Source organism: Salvelinus sp. IW2-2015, linkage group LG27, assembly GCF_002910315.2.
Source record: "Salvelinus sp. IW2-2015 linkage group LG27, ASM291031v2, whole genome shotgun sequence".
Classification (NCBI taxonomy): Eukaryota; Metazoa; Chordata; class Actinopteri; order Salmoniformes; family Salmonidae; genus Salvelinus; species Salvelinus sp. IW2-2015.
The window spans coordinates 18645241-18662452 of record NC_036867.1 but is presented as its reverse complement, the minus strand read 5'-3'; the positions used below and the strand labels follow the sequence as shown (position 1 = coordinate 18662452).

General features: G+C 41.2%; 1 protein-coding gene across 6 annotated transcripts in view; it reads right to left on the bottom strand.

Moving 5' to 3' along the window:
- Positions 1 to 8344: 8344 nt before the first annotated feature.
- The window catches only part of LOC111953465 (dnaJ homolog subfamily B member 6), a 49151-nt gene continuing 40283 nt past the window's right edge, over positions 8345 to 17212 (bottom strand). For all 6 annotated transcript variants that reach the window (XM_023972756.2, XM_023972761.2, XM_023972759.2 and 3 more), the window contains 2 exons: positions 12665 to 12799; positions 8345 to 10360 (listed from right to left, as the gene is read on the bottom strand). In XM_023972756.2, coding sequence (XP_023828524.1) covers positions 10257 to 10360; positions 12665 to 12799 — 239 coding nt within the window. In that variant the 3' untranslated portion in view covers positions 8345 to 10256. The remainder of the gene's footprint in view (positions 10361 to 12664; positions 12800 to 17212) is intronic.

Genomic DNA, 17212 nt, shown 5'->3' with positions numbered 1-17212 from the left:
TGCAATAATTTGGAATATTTAGCCAGTTTGAATCATTATGGAACTGACACCAAGCGTAGCGGTTTAAACCTGTATTCTGCTCCTGGTTCACGACGACTGGACCGTTGTCATGTAGTTCCATGATTAGTGAGTGTTGAAATTGATCAGGGGTGTTGACATTTTAAAGGGGAAGGAGTTGAAAAGAAATCCACCATTTGAAATCAACTGATGACTTAGTAACTGACTGAAATGTCAAAAGTTCAGCAACACTCCAAATAATTTTCTGTGTAATTTAATGGAATCCATCTGGCACGTGCTTCTAGTACGTCACTCAGGGACACAGCTACTGTACACTATTACATTTCACATCATGGTAAGAAACAGCAGAAATCCAAGGGCATCATTTATAAAAAAGTATGTACGCACAGATCAACACAATCTCACACTCAATTAGTGCAAACATGTACATAAAGTATTTCAGCAGATTTTGTGCGTTTTTGTGTGGCTTAATTTGTGTGAAAAGACACACATTTTTGTATGACTTCATTCATAGGAAAATACATTTTTGGGGGGCAAACTTCGTAAAACAATCTTTTGAAAGAAATTGGAGCAAAGCATTTTGGGCAATGGTGTTCTTTTGGGCAATGGTGTTTTTTTTGTGTCCCACATTAATTTGTATATAAAAAAATGTTAAGGACCCAATATTGTTAATCAACCAGGTTGTCAACGAAATACTTACAATATAATAGTAGCCTTACATTTTTTTTGTATTAATGCCAATGCTGTTTTCTATGCTTGTTTTCACTTAATACTTTGGATAATGGTGCTATGTCAGGTTTTATGAGGGTTGCCAGATTGGAGTTTTCTTTTGTGGTATCGATGAAGGTATTTGATTGGGGAATGGGGATACATTTTCACGATGGGAAATGAATTCATCAATAAATGTTGGGAAACAGAAGACCTGCAAAAAAAATGTAATTCCCCTGATGCAACAGCATGATATTTTGCAACTATAACGAGTCTGGACTATAATCAATTAAGCACTGTCAATGTAGTTAAACAGGTTCATGTAAAATAATGAATTATCTTGGCTTACACTTCCACGGCCGTTTCAGGATGATTATTGCGGTAGTGTCAATCATGTTACATACTTAGGCTATTGTAACAAGGCATATTGCCAGCATTGTAAGCCTACTGCCTCTGCCCAGACGCCTATTCGGCTTTCATGTCAACGGCCTTTTAGAGCTCACTTTGCCACGTATGAGCCCTGGTTAGAGTCCCTGTTGCAGCTTTAATTTCCTTCCTCTACATTGGTGGCAGCGTTGGGATCCCGTCCAGCTCACGTCTAGTTATGTGATCTAGTGGTGGGAAGCATTGTGTTTTTCAACATTGCATTGGGTGTAATTACATTGATGTATCTAGTGAACAATGGAGAAGCAACAATGGGTGTGACGGATAGAGGTAGTCACTACAGGTGTGATCCAGCCTCACACCAAAGTTGCCTGAAGCTGAATGGAAAGTGCTATACCCTGACCAGTTATTCAGAAGAAAATCCTCTATGACTGTCTCATTTACATAAGTAAACTTACCAGTGTGGACCCAAAACAAACACATTCTACACATTTACAAACAGCCTGTTTAAAGTGTTATTACAACCATTATGTTCTTTTGTTACTGAAGCTTATATATAAAATAGCCTGACAATGATCCACATCATATGGTTCGACAAATATTGTTATTTTACCTTTATTTAACCAGGCAAGTCAGTTAAGAACAAATTCTTATTTTCAATGACGGCCTAGGAACAGTGGGTTTACTGCCTTGTTCAGGGGCAGAGCGACAGAGTTTTGCCTTGTCAGCTCGGGGATTCAATCTTGCAACCCTTCGGTTACTAGTCCAACGCTCTAACCACTAGGCTCTAACCACTAACCACTGCCGCCCCATAAGGGTAGACAAATAATGTAAGCGTGCTATCCAGTGAAACACTGCCATCCGTTTTTTTAGGATGCAAACCAGTAATAAGAATCCCTGTTGATCCATCTTGTTCTGATCTAATGAGATGGATGTAGGATTTTCTACGGCCTAGAATTTAGGCCTTTCCCAGTCATGAAGTACGAAGCTAGGCCGCTCTTGGTTCTCATTAGGGAAGACTGAACTCAAGTTAGGGGTTATATATATCAGACCCTCCTATACTACTTTGCCCAACATGTTATACCCCAGACGTTGTAAATAAACACTTTTTAAGGTGATATAACTTTTCTCATTATTATAGGGCGGTGAAACCCACAGCCGAATGGCTTCAGACTGAGCATTTCTCACTGGAAATTGCTGCTGACGTTGAACATATGTCATGGCTTTAAAAGCTTCTAATGGGCTAATTGACATAATTTAAGTCAATTGGAGGTGTACCTGTGGATGTATTTCAAGGCCTACCTTCAAACTCAGTGCCTCTTTGCTTGACATTATGGGAAAATCAAAAGATATCAGCTAAGACCTCAGAAAAATAATTGTAGACCTCCACAAGTCTGGTTCATCCTTGGGAGCAATTTCCAAATGCCTGAAGGTACCACGTTCATCTGTACAAACAATAGTACACAAGTATAAACACCATAGGACCACGCAGCCGTCCTACCGCTCAGGAAGGAGACGCGTTCTGTCTCCTAGAGATGAACGTACTTTGGTGAGAAAAGTGCAAATCAATCCTAGAACAACAGCAAAGGACCTTATGAAGATGCTGGAGGAAACCGGTACAAAAGTATCTATATCCACAGTAAAACGAGTCCTATATCAACATAACCTGAAAGGCCGCTCAGCAAGGAAGAAGCCACTGCTCTAAAACCGCCATAAAAAAGCCAGACTACGGTTTGCAACTGCACATGGGGACAAAGATCGTACTTTTTGGAGAAATGTCCTCTGGTCTGATGAAACAAAAATAGAACTGTTTGGCCATAATGACCATCGTTATGTTTGGAGGAAAAAGGGGGAGGCTTGCAAGCCTAAGAACACTATCCCAACCGTGAAGCACGGGGGTGGCATCATCATGTTGTGGGGTTGCTTTGCTGCAGGAGGGACTGGTGCACTTCTCAAAATAGATGGCATCATAAGGTAGGAAAATGATGTGGATATTTTGAAGCAATATCTCAAGACATCAGTGAGGAAGTTAAAGCTTGGTCGCAAATGGGTCTTCCAAATGGACAATGACCCCAAGCATACTTCCAAAGGTGTGGCAAAATGGCTTAAGGACAATGAAGTCAAGGTCTTGGAGTGGCCATCACAAAGCCCTGACCTTAATCCTATAGAAAATTTGTGGGCAGAACTGAAAAAGCGTGTGCGAGCAAGGAGGCCTACAAACCTGACTCTGTTACACCAGCTCTGTCAGGAGGAATGGGCCAAAATTCACCCAACTTATTGTGGGAAGCTTGTGGAAGGCTTCCTGAAATGTTTGACAAAAGTTCAACAATTTAAAGGCAATGCTACCAAATACTGATTGAGTGTATGTAAACTTCTGACCCACTGGGAATGTGATGAAAGAAATAAAAGCTGAAATAAATCATTCTCTACAATTATTCTGACATTTCATATTCTTAAAATAAAGTGGTGACCCTAACTGACCTAAGACAGGGAATTTTTACTAGGATTTAATGTCAGGAATTGTGAAAAACAGTTTAAATGTTTTTGGCTCAGGTGTATGTAAACTTCTGACTTCAACTGTATACCAAAAGCTAAATCAAGCAGAGATACTGTCCCGTATACTCCCTCTCCGGCCTCTAGGTAATCAGGCTGCTGATTATCCCGCACACCTGTCACCATCATCAAGCGCACCTGCGCCTCATTTCACTCACCTGGACTCTATCACCTCCTTGATTATCTTCCCTATCTGTCAATCCCCTTGGTTCTTTCCTCAGGTGTTATTGACTCTGTTTCATGTCGGTGCATTGTGTTTCGTGTTTATTGTTTTGTTTATTTATTTAAACACTCACTCCCTGTACTTGCTTCCCGACTCTCAGCGCACTCGTTACAGGTTTACGACTATTTATCCATGTTAATCATTACTGAAACATGTAAACTGCAAACATTTAACCAGTTAAAGATAATGAATACATGACAACTAGATACAAATATTTTATTAAAAGAATCAATTAATTATTAAATAATTAATACGAAGGTCAAGAGTTGGCTATAACATGACTACAAACAAAATGAGTGTATGTATACAGTACCAGTCAAAAGTTTGGACACATTTTCTACATTGTAGAATAATAGTCAAGACATCAAAACTATGAAATAACACATATGGAATCATGTAGTAAGCAAAAAAGTGTTAAACAAATCAAAATATGTTTTATATTTGAGATTCTTCAAAGTAGCCACCCTTTGCCTTGATGACAGCTTTGCACGCTTTTGGCATTCTCTCAACCATTCTCTTAACCTTTATTTAACTAGGCAAGTCAATTTACAATGACGGCCTACCCCGGCCAAAGCTGGGCCAATTGTGCGTCGCCCTTTGGGACTCCCAATCACAGCCGGATGTGATACAGCCTGGAATCAAACCAGGGACTGTAGTGCCACCTCTTGCACTGAGATGCAGTGCCTTAGACCGCTGCACCACTTGGGAGTCATCTTCATGAGGTAGTCACCTGGAATACACTTCAATTAACAGGTGTGCCTTGTTAAAAGTTAATTTGTGGGATTTCTTTCCTTCTTAATGCGTTTGAGCTAATCAGTTGTGTTGTGACAAGGTCAAGGTGGTATACAAAAGATAGTCTTTTACCAAATAGGGGTAAGTCAATATTATGGCAAGAACAGCTCAAATAAGCAAAGAGAAACGACAGTCCATCATTGCTTTAAGACATGGTCATGGTTGAATTGCTGCAAAGAAACCACTACTAAAGGACACCAATAAGAAGAAGAGACTTACTTGGGCCAAGAAACACGAGCAATGGACATTAGACCGGTGGAAATCTGTCCTTTGGTCTGATGAGTCCAAATCTGAGATTTTTGGTTCGAACCGCCGTGTCTTTGTGAGACGCAGAGTAGCTGAACGGAGGATCTCCGCACGTGTGGTTTCCACCGTGAAGCATGGATGAGGTGTGATGGTGTGGGGGTGCTTTGCTGGTGAGACTGACAGTGATTCATTTTGAATTCAAGACACACTTAACCAGCATGGCTACCACAGCATTCTGCAGCAATACGCCATCCCATCTGGGTTACGCTTAGTGGGACTATCATTTGTTTTTCAACAGAACAATGACCCAACACACCTCCAGGCTGTGTAAGGGCTATTTGACCAAGAAGGAGATTGATGGAGTGCTGGCCTCCACAATTACCTGACCTCAACCCAATTGAGATGGTTTGGGATGAGTTGGACCGCAGAGTGAAGGAAAAGCAGCCAACAAGTGTTCAGCATATGTGGGAACTCCTTCAATACTGTTGGAAAAAGCATTCCAGGGGAAACTGGTTGAGAGAATGCCAAGAGTGTACAAAGCTGTCAAAGGCAAAGGGTGGCTACTTTGAAGAATTTAAAATATTAATTATATTTTGATTTATTTGACACTTTTTTGGTTACTACATGATTCTATGTGTTATTTCATAGTTTTGATGTCTTTACTATTCTTCTACAATGTAGAAAACAGTAAAAATAAAGAAAATCTATTGAATGAGTAGGTGTGCATTGCTCTGCTAACTTTCAAAAGGTTGTTCCCAAAGTTTGCCCCACCCAAAATGTATTTTCCTATGAACGAAGTCACACAAAAATGTGTATTTTCACATGAATTGCCACACAAAAAATGCACAAATACTTTTTGTACATATTTGCATGAATTGAGTGTGAGATTGTGTTGCACAGATTTGTGCATATAACGAAATCCAGAGCCACAGAATTATGAATCTTTCGAATTTGACATGAAAATATGCAAAGTGTATAGATTCTGCGTGACATTTTGTGATTTACAAACGAAATATGGTTATATGTGACTAACACCACTTTGTACATTGATGTAGATATTAAATAGCCAAATGTTTTCCTATTTAAGAAATGATTGTAGTATAAAAACTAACATTTTATAAATGAGGCCTCTGCCGTGGTCTCCGAGTTGACTGTTCCTGGGGAATCTACTGAGTCCAGTCTCCAATCCAATCCACACTCCCCACGCAACCAAGACATCAACAGCCATTAAAGGTGCAATCTGGGACTGGTACATCCATTTGTCGACTTTAAAATAGATTACACATATTTCTTCTTGAAGAATATAATTTAGAAATGCCTCTTTAGCTTAGTCCAAAGGTCTTAATCATGGATGGTCAGTCCTTGCATCCATAGCTCCGTCTTTGAATTTGAGTAGCTGCATTTCTCCAGCCCCAACCCTCCACAAAAAAAAGTGTCAGGGAGACGGCTTTGTGGTTGTTTTGAATTCCAGATTGCCCTTTTAAAAGAGTGCAGAGGAAGGTAGCTGTTCATTACCTCTTTAGGTTGACTCATTAGTAGATGTCCTCCCATTGGAGACTTGTATGGCCTAATTGCTCCATTAAATCCCTTCATAAATCATGTCTCCCGCTGCTATTGAGCCACAGAGCAGTGTGCTGCTGAGTCAACTTTATAACACCAAAGGTCTTATTCAACAAACTAAGCCATGTGKGKGKGGGGGGGGGGGGGGGCKGGGGGGGTTGAACAGTTTTATTGGAAAATGTTGAAACAAACACCACAACATGGAAGTTTGATTCAGGAGTTTATGATGACCATCATAGTCGTTAACTCGTTCTACAAACCCGAATCGGCAACCACGTGACTGGCTGACGTGACCAGCTTCAGAGGCTGTCCTAGTATGGACACCATATACATGACACATGTTGTTCTCCGGTCATGAATTTATTTAAAGTGTATTTGATTCATACAGGAGGGAATAAAGTGCATTTTATTCATCAAAGCAGTTAAGCCCTAAAGTTAAAAGACAGCTCTTTCAGCTGTGCAATATTTCCCATTCTTGTTCTTTTTTAATTAATCCAATCCAAGGCAATTAAAAATCCAATTACAATATTAATTCTAACAATACTGTACTTTTGTTTTGGCCGCGACCTAATAATGCCTGAAACACTTCTGGTAATTATAACAACACCGAATTTATGTCTATCACTCTAAACAATAACAAATGTTTGGTTTTTACAAGAAAATAGACAAAAAAACTATCACCATACATTTACAGTACCCGTTGTTGACTTCCAAATTCAGAGCAATGTTAATTTTTCTCTTACATGAAAAATAATCATGTTTGTCTTTTTTAAATGCGCACTACTCTTCACTGTCTTCCTACGTCAGGAGGACAGACACACATAATAACTCAGGGAGGAAGGCTGTGTATAAACGAAAGGGTAGTGCACTACTTTTGACCGGAGCCCGTCAAAAATAGTGCACTGTATAGGGAATAGGGTGCCATTTGGGATGCATAGAGTGTTTGCCTTTCATTTAATGGAGGGAGATGGGCCACTGCCTCCAAAGACTTTAATTAAACCCTTAGAGACTGGAGCCTGGTTCCTAGGAACAAGGGCCAAATTACTCTGTAGGTCGTGTGCATGTTTTTTCGCCCATGAATAATACAACACACTGTCGACATTCACACAGAGAATGTCGCTCCCTTCACAGCCCTGCCAATGACAGCCTAATCCAGGGCTGTTCTGAAGAGGTCTTTTCAATTAAGGAAGGAGTGCAGTTTTAAAAGAGGAGAGTAACATCCCAAACGGCACACTATCCCCTACACCATATTCCCCAGAGAGCCCAAGTCAAAAGAAGTGCACTATACAGGGGGTGCCATTTGGGACACTGGTCTATTCTGCTTTGTTTATGCTGCCCAATTCAGATACCTTTTTTTTTCAAGCAACCTAGAGTACAGACTTTGAAATAATCTGGAAGAATAAACCTTCAACAAAAAATAAGTCCTATTGAAGTCCAGAGGTGCACGTTCATTGAGTTCCGAAAGTTGCTGAACATAGAACTGGCGTTGAATGTTTTTTTTCCGACCAATGGCTGGGAAGAAATGCATTCAATACGTTTAAAATTGCAAATGTTCAGGAAAAGCAAGTGACGCCTGAAATGTTTTTCACTTGGACCGTGTCACTATTTAATGCCTACAATTCATAATTACACAGCTACAGCATGCATGTGTCACAATGGATACAAGGCCATGCATCATATTGAAAGCAGCATTTCAGATGCCATCAAAAGGCTCATAGTGAGAGTAAAAGTATTCAATAGATTACATCCATTATTTCACTACCTTGGGAACCTAATACGTTCTGTCTTTATTGAAGGATAATGTGATATATGTCCCTCAGCAACCACCGAACAACAATGTGAATACATAACCATCACATATCTGGTTGACATGAAGCTTTATTGGTGGGTGTTTATAGAAAAGGAAACTCACACGCATTCCATCTCCCCTGGCATTGGGCATGAATAAAAGCAAATTGACAATAAACTAAACCAATCAAAGAAAATCAAATAAAACAGTTCTGTAAAGAGTTATAAACATGTTCAACACAGGAACTTCCATCCCAGGTTTCCATCCCATCCGAAGCAGTGGAGCGTAAAAACCGAGTGACAAGCCATTTTGAGAGGAGAGAAAGTGAGATGGCTACTTTGGTGTTACTGTTCTCTTTGGTGCAGACAGTGACAATATTTCACTCAGTGCAGACAAAACCTACAGTATATTGTTGTATGATTTCTACATCAATCAATCAAAAATATTTTTTAAAGCCCTTTTTTACATAAGTGTCTTTTTGATCAGCAATTCTTCTATATTTTTTGCTCTTTTGCCTTTAAGATAAGCCAAGTTCTCTGGTCTCTGGACAGTTGTCTCTCTAACCTCATATGGGTCTTTAAAGGGATAGTTCACCCAAATTCGCCTAAATCATTTGGATGACCTATCCCTTTAAGGTTTAAAGACTCCCCTATACTTTTATTTCCTTCAGGGTCTCTGGCATCATCACTTACATTCCTGTTACAGGCTCTTCCAGACCATGCACATCCATTACATTTACTCTGCTACATCACATCCCTTTAAAGTGGCAGTTAGCAGTAGAAACAATAACAAAGCCACTACTGTTTTGGTAAAAAGCTGATGGATGGGGCTGGAGATATGTAACCACTCTCAAATTCATAGACAGATCTATGAACTGAACAGCCTTGATACCAACACTATTTTTAACCATGTTTTGAGGCTATGTAGTGTTTGTTTACATTTACTTTGTTTACAAACATTGGAGTTAAACAAGTTTAGGGCTCTATTCAATCCGTAAAGCTGAAACGTTAAGCTGAAGCGTAAAGCTGAAACGTTAAGCTGAAGCGTTACAGATTCCGCGAGAGAAATGTAAAGGTCATTTCCGATTGAGCCGTCATATACAGCGTTTACCGTGAATGTAGTCTCTGCTAAAGCGGGAACATTGCCTTTAAATTTCAATCACGCTGTGAAGCTCAACTTCCACGATGTAGATTGAATAGAGCCCATATACTTTCGCTTCTCATGGGGTACAATAGTTGAACTAAGCTCATGAGGCATTTATAAGTTATATTCTTCAAGAATCAATGGGTACATATCATTCATTTATAAGTGCAGAAATGGATGTAGCTACTGCTGATTGCCCCTTTAAAAAACAAACTAGAAATATTTCAGAAAGTACGTTTGATGAAAAATGTATAATTCCATTCAGAGGAGACAAATTATGACCGAATGTGCACATGCTCATGCTAAGGTCCTCCGGTCCTACCATTTGTGATGAGTGCAAAATCCAGAAAAAAACAGAATAGCTCCTCTCTACTGACATCTTCAAAAATAAATAAACTATGGCCTCTACTGGCAGTTCTACTGGTAATGAAAGTTGAACTGCGTAGAGAACACAGCAGAGCCATGAGGACAGAAAACAGACCTTGACAAAGTCTAATGTCTTGCATAGAAGATGGCTAATGAGATTTGCTGTTTGCACTGAGAAGTTGATAGACAAGGGGAGACCTGGCACAGTGGTGGGCTGGTGGTGGGCTGGCATGGTTTGACAAATTCCTGTAACTTTCCCAAAATTCCCAGGTTTTCCAGAAAACCTGTGGTTGGAGGATCCGGATTTCCTGCTTATTCCCTCTTGATTCCGGGAATCGTCCAACTGGGATTTCTACAAAATCTGGAATCTTTGGAAGAGTAACCTGAATTTGGCAACCCTACGGCTGAGTTGTGATAATCTACTGATGTCCTCCGAATGACACGTACAGGGAAGGGCGGAGCCATGGTGGTGCTTTAGAACCAGGCACCAATTCGAGGAGCCAATCGAGGTGTTCTCTTCTTTTTGAGCTCCGCCTCCTGCCTCCAAGGATATTTCTTCCTCTTGGTGTCCATGTGTCCTACGGAGAAATGGCATAATCAAACAGAAAATGACATGCTACTAACGTCGGCAGAATGTGTTCCAGATCTACACTTCTATATTCCTCAATACTTCATTATTGACATTATAACTTATCAGGCATAAACTTACACAATGTCCTGGTAAAAGTGTAAACTCCTTTGCTTATCTTTAAAAAAAACGTCAAATAGTAAAAAATCTAACCCCAGTCCATTCCCAACATAATAAAAATAATTAAAAATACATATATATATATTTCACCTTTATTTAACCAGATAGGCCAGTTGAGAACAAGTTCTAATTTACAACTGCGACCTGGCCAAGATAAAGCAAAGCAGTGCGACACAAACAACAACAGAGTTACACATGGAACAAGCGTACACAATATATATATATTTTTTGAATAAGTCTATATACGGTGTGTGCAAATAGCGTGAGGAGGTAAGGCAATAAATAGGCCATAGTAGCGAAGTATTTACAATTTAGCTAATTGAGGCCTCATCATAACCAGAAGACCCTTGTGTGTTTACACGCACACTAATAAATTCGATATGAAACTGATTATGTCATCTCAATCTTTATCTTAAAAGGTCAAAATCGAAGTACGGAAACGCCAGTTAAAACACCTGTTTTTCTGAGCAATGTCTGCAATTACTTGGACATGTAAACACATTCATCTGCGTTCCATCTGTGTATTTAATCTGCGCATGTGCTAGCACCAGCCGAGCGAGCCTTCCTTTTTAGCGCGAGTTCGGAACATCTTAATGTATGCATCTTAGAAATCGTTTTCGCAGACAAACTTTATACAGTATGTCGGAACTTAGAGTAAAATATGCTTCCCAAAAATGACATGGTCAGAATGCCATCAGGTAGCCTGATTTCAAATGTGTCCATGTAAACGGGATTTATTAGGGAACTCGTTCTTCTTGCAAAGCACGTAAACGTTTTTGTCAAACTATCATATCAATCTGACTATCCACAATAATCGCATTACTGTGTGCATGTAACCGTACTCAATGTGTCAGGGACACCCCACTCGCAGTTTTTTTCTTGTTCAATGAAAGTCAATGGACTAAGTCAGAGAGGCAGAGGTGAAGCGAGAGCGTTTTCTCCACCAAAAAACGGTACACCTTAAGCAGATCATTAATTATTAAGCAAGTGAGGATTTTTTGTCTCTGATATAAGTGTGATGCACGTGACGTGACATCCTGGAAGATATCGGAGTTATCCCTGTTTAAATCCAAGGCAGTCTATGCATATTCACGAGGACGATGAATTTGAAATACGTTCACCATAGAATTCAGGCGGTTGATGACAACACCCCTCATCAAATAATTAACACCCCTCATCGAATATTCAAAGAAGGACTCCATTCCAAAAATGAGGAATAGGCGTGGCTTGACAGCTTGCTGTTCTGAGTTTGTGGACAACGATCCAGACCCAGCTGCTTTTGCATTGGTGTCTATGGGAGACTCGCCCCGTGAGGTAGACCAGAACCGACCGTTTTTTCAATGGTACATCGGCCTGAGGGAACTATCTTTGAGTGTGTGTAAGATAATTGCATGGCTTTTGCGTTTGACCCCTGGAGGAAAACAGAGGATGACCTGTGACCTTGAGTCATTACACTGCAGATCAACAGAGCCCTCTAATGAACACTTCAGTCCTTTCATTCCCCTCAATGTTGACCTCTACCAGTCTGCCTCTGTCACTGGCCTTTTGTTTAGCCACCCATTACAACAACAACCAATTAGCTGTCGTTATTAAGGTGTTAGCTCTTGTCTTTAAACAAAGCTTAGCCTGGAGGCCATTGATTAATCCATCTGAAACAAACACCACATTAAGTGTGGTGTACAATCAACAACTTCATTAACAACGTAAAGGTTTAGGAACGCAACAAATTGAATTTGAATTAAAATGGAAATATGTGTCCCTTTCAGTCTCAACAGAAGTCATTACAACCTCCTGTTTAGAAAATGTATTTTATAAGCCCCTTTGACATCAGCAGTTGTCACAAAGTGCTTTACAGTTTACTCTAGAACCAGCCTGATCACTTCGATTTCGGGTGTCTAAAAATGTCCCCAGAACATCGATATATGTCTTTCTCTTCGCTCACCCCCAAAAATGTGAACGATTGCCCAGAACTGTGGATTTAATGTGTAAAAAAAATAGAGGTTTATCCATAACACGTTGAATTTCAAAGGGAAACTATGTTGACACAGCAGGCCTGTTCCTGGGTCTCTCTGTACAACCTCCACACCGTAGAGCTTTTCACCTCAGTACAGAACACTAAGTTGGGGACACACACCTCTGGCGAGTCCCAGGCTCTGTTGGCCGCGCTCTTCGTCTTCCTCTGGGGGGTTCTGTGGGCTATTCCTCAGGAAGCGTTGGTGGGAGGGGAGACCAAGGAGGGTGTTCTGTTGCCGGTTGTCATCTTCCAGACCTGCAGGGGTGGTCAGAGTAGTTAGCAGGGATCTGCGAGCAGAACACACATCTGTAAATATAAACTAGATGACAGTCCCAGCTGCAACACCTCAGAGTTTGTACACAGTTTATACCGGTGCAATTGATGGTTCATTGGCAGCACATGCTAATGTTAAGTGATAGCATGAAGGGCGATATGATTCTCCGGGAGAATCTGATATAAAGGCATCAATCGCGATCAGACGGAGACAGCACTAAGTCATCCCGCATCTGGTAGATGTAAATCTACCTTTATCAACCAACTCCTGCATGGTCAAAGGCAGTGCTACAAAGACCCACATAAAGCTGATAAGAGGTACCCTGGGCCTGCCCACCCATGGTGAGTGGATGAATCTGAGCTGTCAAAACCATTTTTATACAAGGCCTTGAATCATGACTTATGGGGAGGGAGAATCTCCTTTATGTTGCAATATGAAGCCTGTTAAGCTGTATTGGCCACGTATTAATAAAGTGATCATTCTCACACAATTATAGGCATCAGCTGTGGTGCTCGTTAAACGTCTCTATTCTGAACAGTCCCTGTTGAAGTACAATGTGACGTCCTTGACCCGAGAAACACAATCCAAGTGAGAACGAGAAGCTTCTCCGATTATATGTTGCCTATAAAGAACACAAGTGTGATTCAAACCTGTGTAGCCATACCAGGAAAACCAAGAGGATGAAACGCAAAGATCTTCAAACATCCCCTCTGGCTGCAGCAACCAGTTGCTTTCATATTGCAACCATAAAGTTCAGTCATATTTCACGTGGCCGCGCTTTATTGTGATTAGTCATGCAAATAAAATGAGATTTTGTTATTTTCCCTTGGTAATTTACATTTATATTGAATTAGTTGCAGCGTATAAGGGGAGACTTATTATGCTCAGATTACACCGGCAGATTTCACCGCCATTGTGTTTTGTAATTAAGGGGGGGGGGGGGGGGGGGGGGGATAGAGGACAAGAAAGGAGCCAGATGCTCTCTCGTGCCGAACCTGTTTTCATTTAGAGAAAGGTCTACACCAACTTTCAAACCCCCTCCATCATCCTTCCGTCATTTCCAACAGTCAAGCCTTTAACAAATCACATGCCATTAGAGTGACATATCAAACCAGGGGAGGTGCTTAGGGACACACTGGCCAATCTGCTTGGAATAAGAGTAGACCCAAGTGCTGCACTGCATGTAAACTGCATTGAAAAAAATTGCCTTGGAGGACACTGCGTTCTATTCTGGGCTTTACAAGGTATACACAAGGAGGACCTTTTGTAACATACAATTATACACAAGTATTTCGTATTTTGCACATTTTCTGAGTCGGACTAGATCTATTAACTACTTCAAAGTAAAGCGTTGTATGCCTCAAGTCTCTTACTGTATTTTCTCTCTCTCAGCAGTTTAGGTCCTGTGTGTTTGTGTTGTGCCATTTTGGCCTGACTGGCACTAGCCACTAAGGTAACAAACATGTTTCTCTCTCTCTTTCTCTAATTTCTGGATGCGTGACCCTTTTCTCAGCCACTAATTATTTCATCTACGTAGTTGTTGAAACTCCATCTTCATAGTTATCAAGCTCCAAATCATATCATGAATTGCCACTGGCTTTGATGAAAGCCAGAGTGTCTATGTATGCGGATGACTCAACACTATACATGTCAGCTACTACAGCTACTGGAATGACTGCAACACTTAACAAAGAGCTGCAGTTAGTTTCAGAGTGGGTGGCAAGGAATAAGTTAGTCGTAAATATTTCTAAAACTAAAAGCATTGTATTTGGGACAAATCATTCACTAAACCCTAAATTGAGCAAGTTGAGGTGACTAAACTGCTTGGAGTTACCCTGGATTGTAAACTGTCATGGTCAAAACATATTGATACAACAGTAGCTAGGATGGGGAGAAGTATGTCCACGATAAGGCGCTGCTCTACCTTCATGACAGCACTGTAAAATTAGATTTAAAAAAACAGATAAAAAAAACACTTTATGGAACAGCGGGGATTGTGAAGCAACACAAACATTGGCACAGACACATACATACACATACACACACACACACACACACACAATAACAAATGCACTACACACACATACACATGGATTTAGTACTCTAGATATGTGGTAGTGGTGGAGTAGGGGCCTGAGGTCACACAGTGTGTTGTGAAATCTGTGAATGTATTGTAATGTTTTAAAAATGGTATAAACTGGCTTAATTTTGATGGACCCCAGGCTGCAGGGCAGCAGCTAATGGGGATCCATAATAAATACAAATATCACTTGTCCAATCTGCAGACATGGCAGAGAAAGTAAAAACAGGTGGGAAGGATGTTGGAAGGTAGCGGACAATTGGATAAGCCGGTCCTCACTCAGGCTGTAATAAACCTTGTCTGAGACAAAGGAAAAAGTACGGTGAGACTTTGTCGATGTCCCAAATGGCTCCCTATATAGTGCAGTACTATTGACCAAATCTTTATGGGCCTTGGTCAAAGGTAGTGCACTACATTGGGCTTAGGTCACCATTTGGGACGCAGTTTTCAACTCACTGGATGAATAGACTTCTTATTACCGTGAGGTCAGCAATCACGACCCTGGCAAATTTGCAGTCTATGTTGCGAGAGGCAAGCGGGCGCAATAGTCTTTTATAAAGGATGCCAAACAAATCAGTTTCCAAAGTCCACATCCCAAATGGAGGATTGACACCGCAGAGTGATAATCCCCTCGGTGGAGTAACACACACAATTGGTGGTTTACGGCTCAGGTATTCCCCTGGCTCCGGTCTGCTTCTAGCTCTGAAAGACAACTAATCCAAGTGCATATTCCCTTCTGCAGACTGCCTGAATATCTAAATAAGGTTTGCATTGGAGAAATGGAGAGTAATTGCATTTTACCGTGTGAGAATCCAGGGCCGTGAGGCGTATTGTCAACATGTCCCTGCTCTGCGGATCAATATTTGTTTCTATTATGAGGTCGTTACCTGGGCGATAAGACTCCCCGCCCCACAGAGCTGTGTAATCCATTATCATTTAATTAATTTAAACAAAACAATATCAAACTGCATTGATGATAATGAGATATTTTAATAGTCATAAGGCAGCCTTTTATTTTCTGGATCAAAGACTTAATTTGACTACAGAGCAGACGTTCCCGCTTCTCCATGCATACATTTAGATCCATTGTCTGAAGGGTGCCTATCATTTGTTTTGTTTCAGTCCAGGGCGTACGAGTCTACATCCAGACACTCACTCACTCTTACATACCTTAATCATGTTGGCCAAACCTTATGTAGGCCTACTGGATTTGACTGCGCTGAAGGCGGCCACACACTGTTGGTTGGGCTTGAACATCCAACCCCTATCAACGTAATCGATTTATCGATGCAAAAGTCTGCTAATCTTCCCCATAGTCTCTCCCTCCCCCATGTTTTAATATACATCCCGGCCAGGCGGCCAGCAGAAGTCTGCCGAGGTGACACCACTGCTGAGCACACCGATAATGACTACGTTGTCAAGGGTTCCCTATCCCCTACATAGTGCACTACTTTTGACCAGAGCCTTATGGTCCCTGGTCAAATGTTGTGCACTATAACAGAGAACAAGATGTCATTTTGTGCCCATGTTCAAACGCGGTCAGGCAACAGCTGGGTTTGTCCCGATGTTAGCCTCCATCTCCTCCATAAAGCAGCCGACAACCCTGGCGTTGATGGAGGCCAGAGATGGGCCTGCTACTCCAAGCGATGACAGTTGCGTAGAATGCAATTCGAACAGGATGCTGCCTGCTGCGACCAGGAAGCCATTTTGTGGCCCCGGGACAGGAAATCAAAACATGATCGGTCATTAGTGATGGATGAGCATGAGATCCAGCCTTTCAGTTTTCAATCATAAAAGCTTACCGGTGGTCATTTCTCATATTGTTGCCTCTAGCAACTGCATGAGCAATCGCAAGAACTCCTGTGCTCACGGAGGTGCGGCCATCTTGACCATAAAGTGGCTTGTGGTTCGAGACATAGATAGTAGTATCATGTCATTGCTCATTCCACCTTGTTATGGTAGGTAAACTAGTAGGGCTAGTCACAACAAAGCTAGACGTATGTAAAGAGATTGACAGGCTGACAGACAGCCCAGTGGTTCAGCCACTGAAGAAAGTGAACTACAGAAGCAACAACAGACTTTCAGTACATCAAAGAGATTAACTACAGTTTAATTACATTGTGTGGCTGACAACTACAGACAGGGGAAGACAGCTCATCTCTGCCATTTGGGACATAAACACTCTATTCCCTACATAGGCCACTACTTTTGGCCATAGCCCTATGGAGTCTGGTCAAAAGTAGCACACTATATAGGAAATTGGGTGTCATTTGGCAGGCACGCTAGTACCTACCTTCTTCCACTGTGCGAGTCC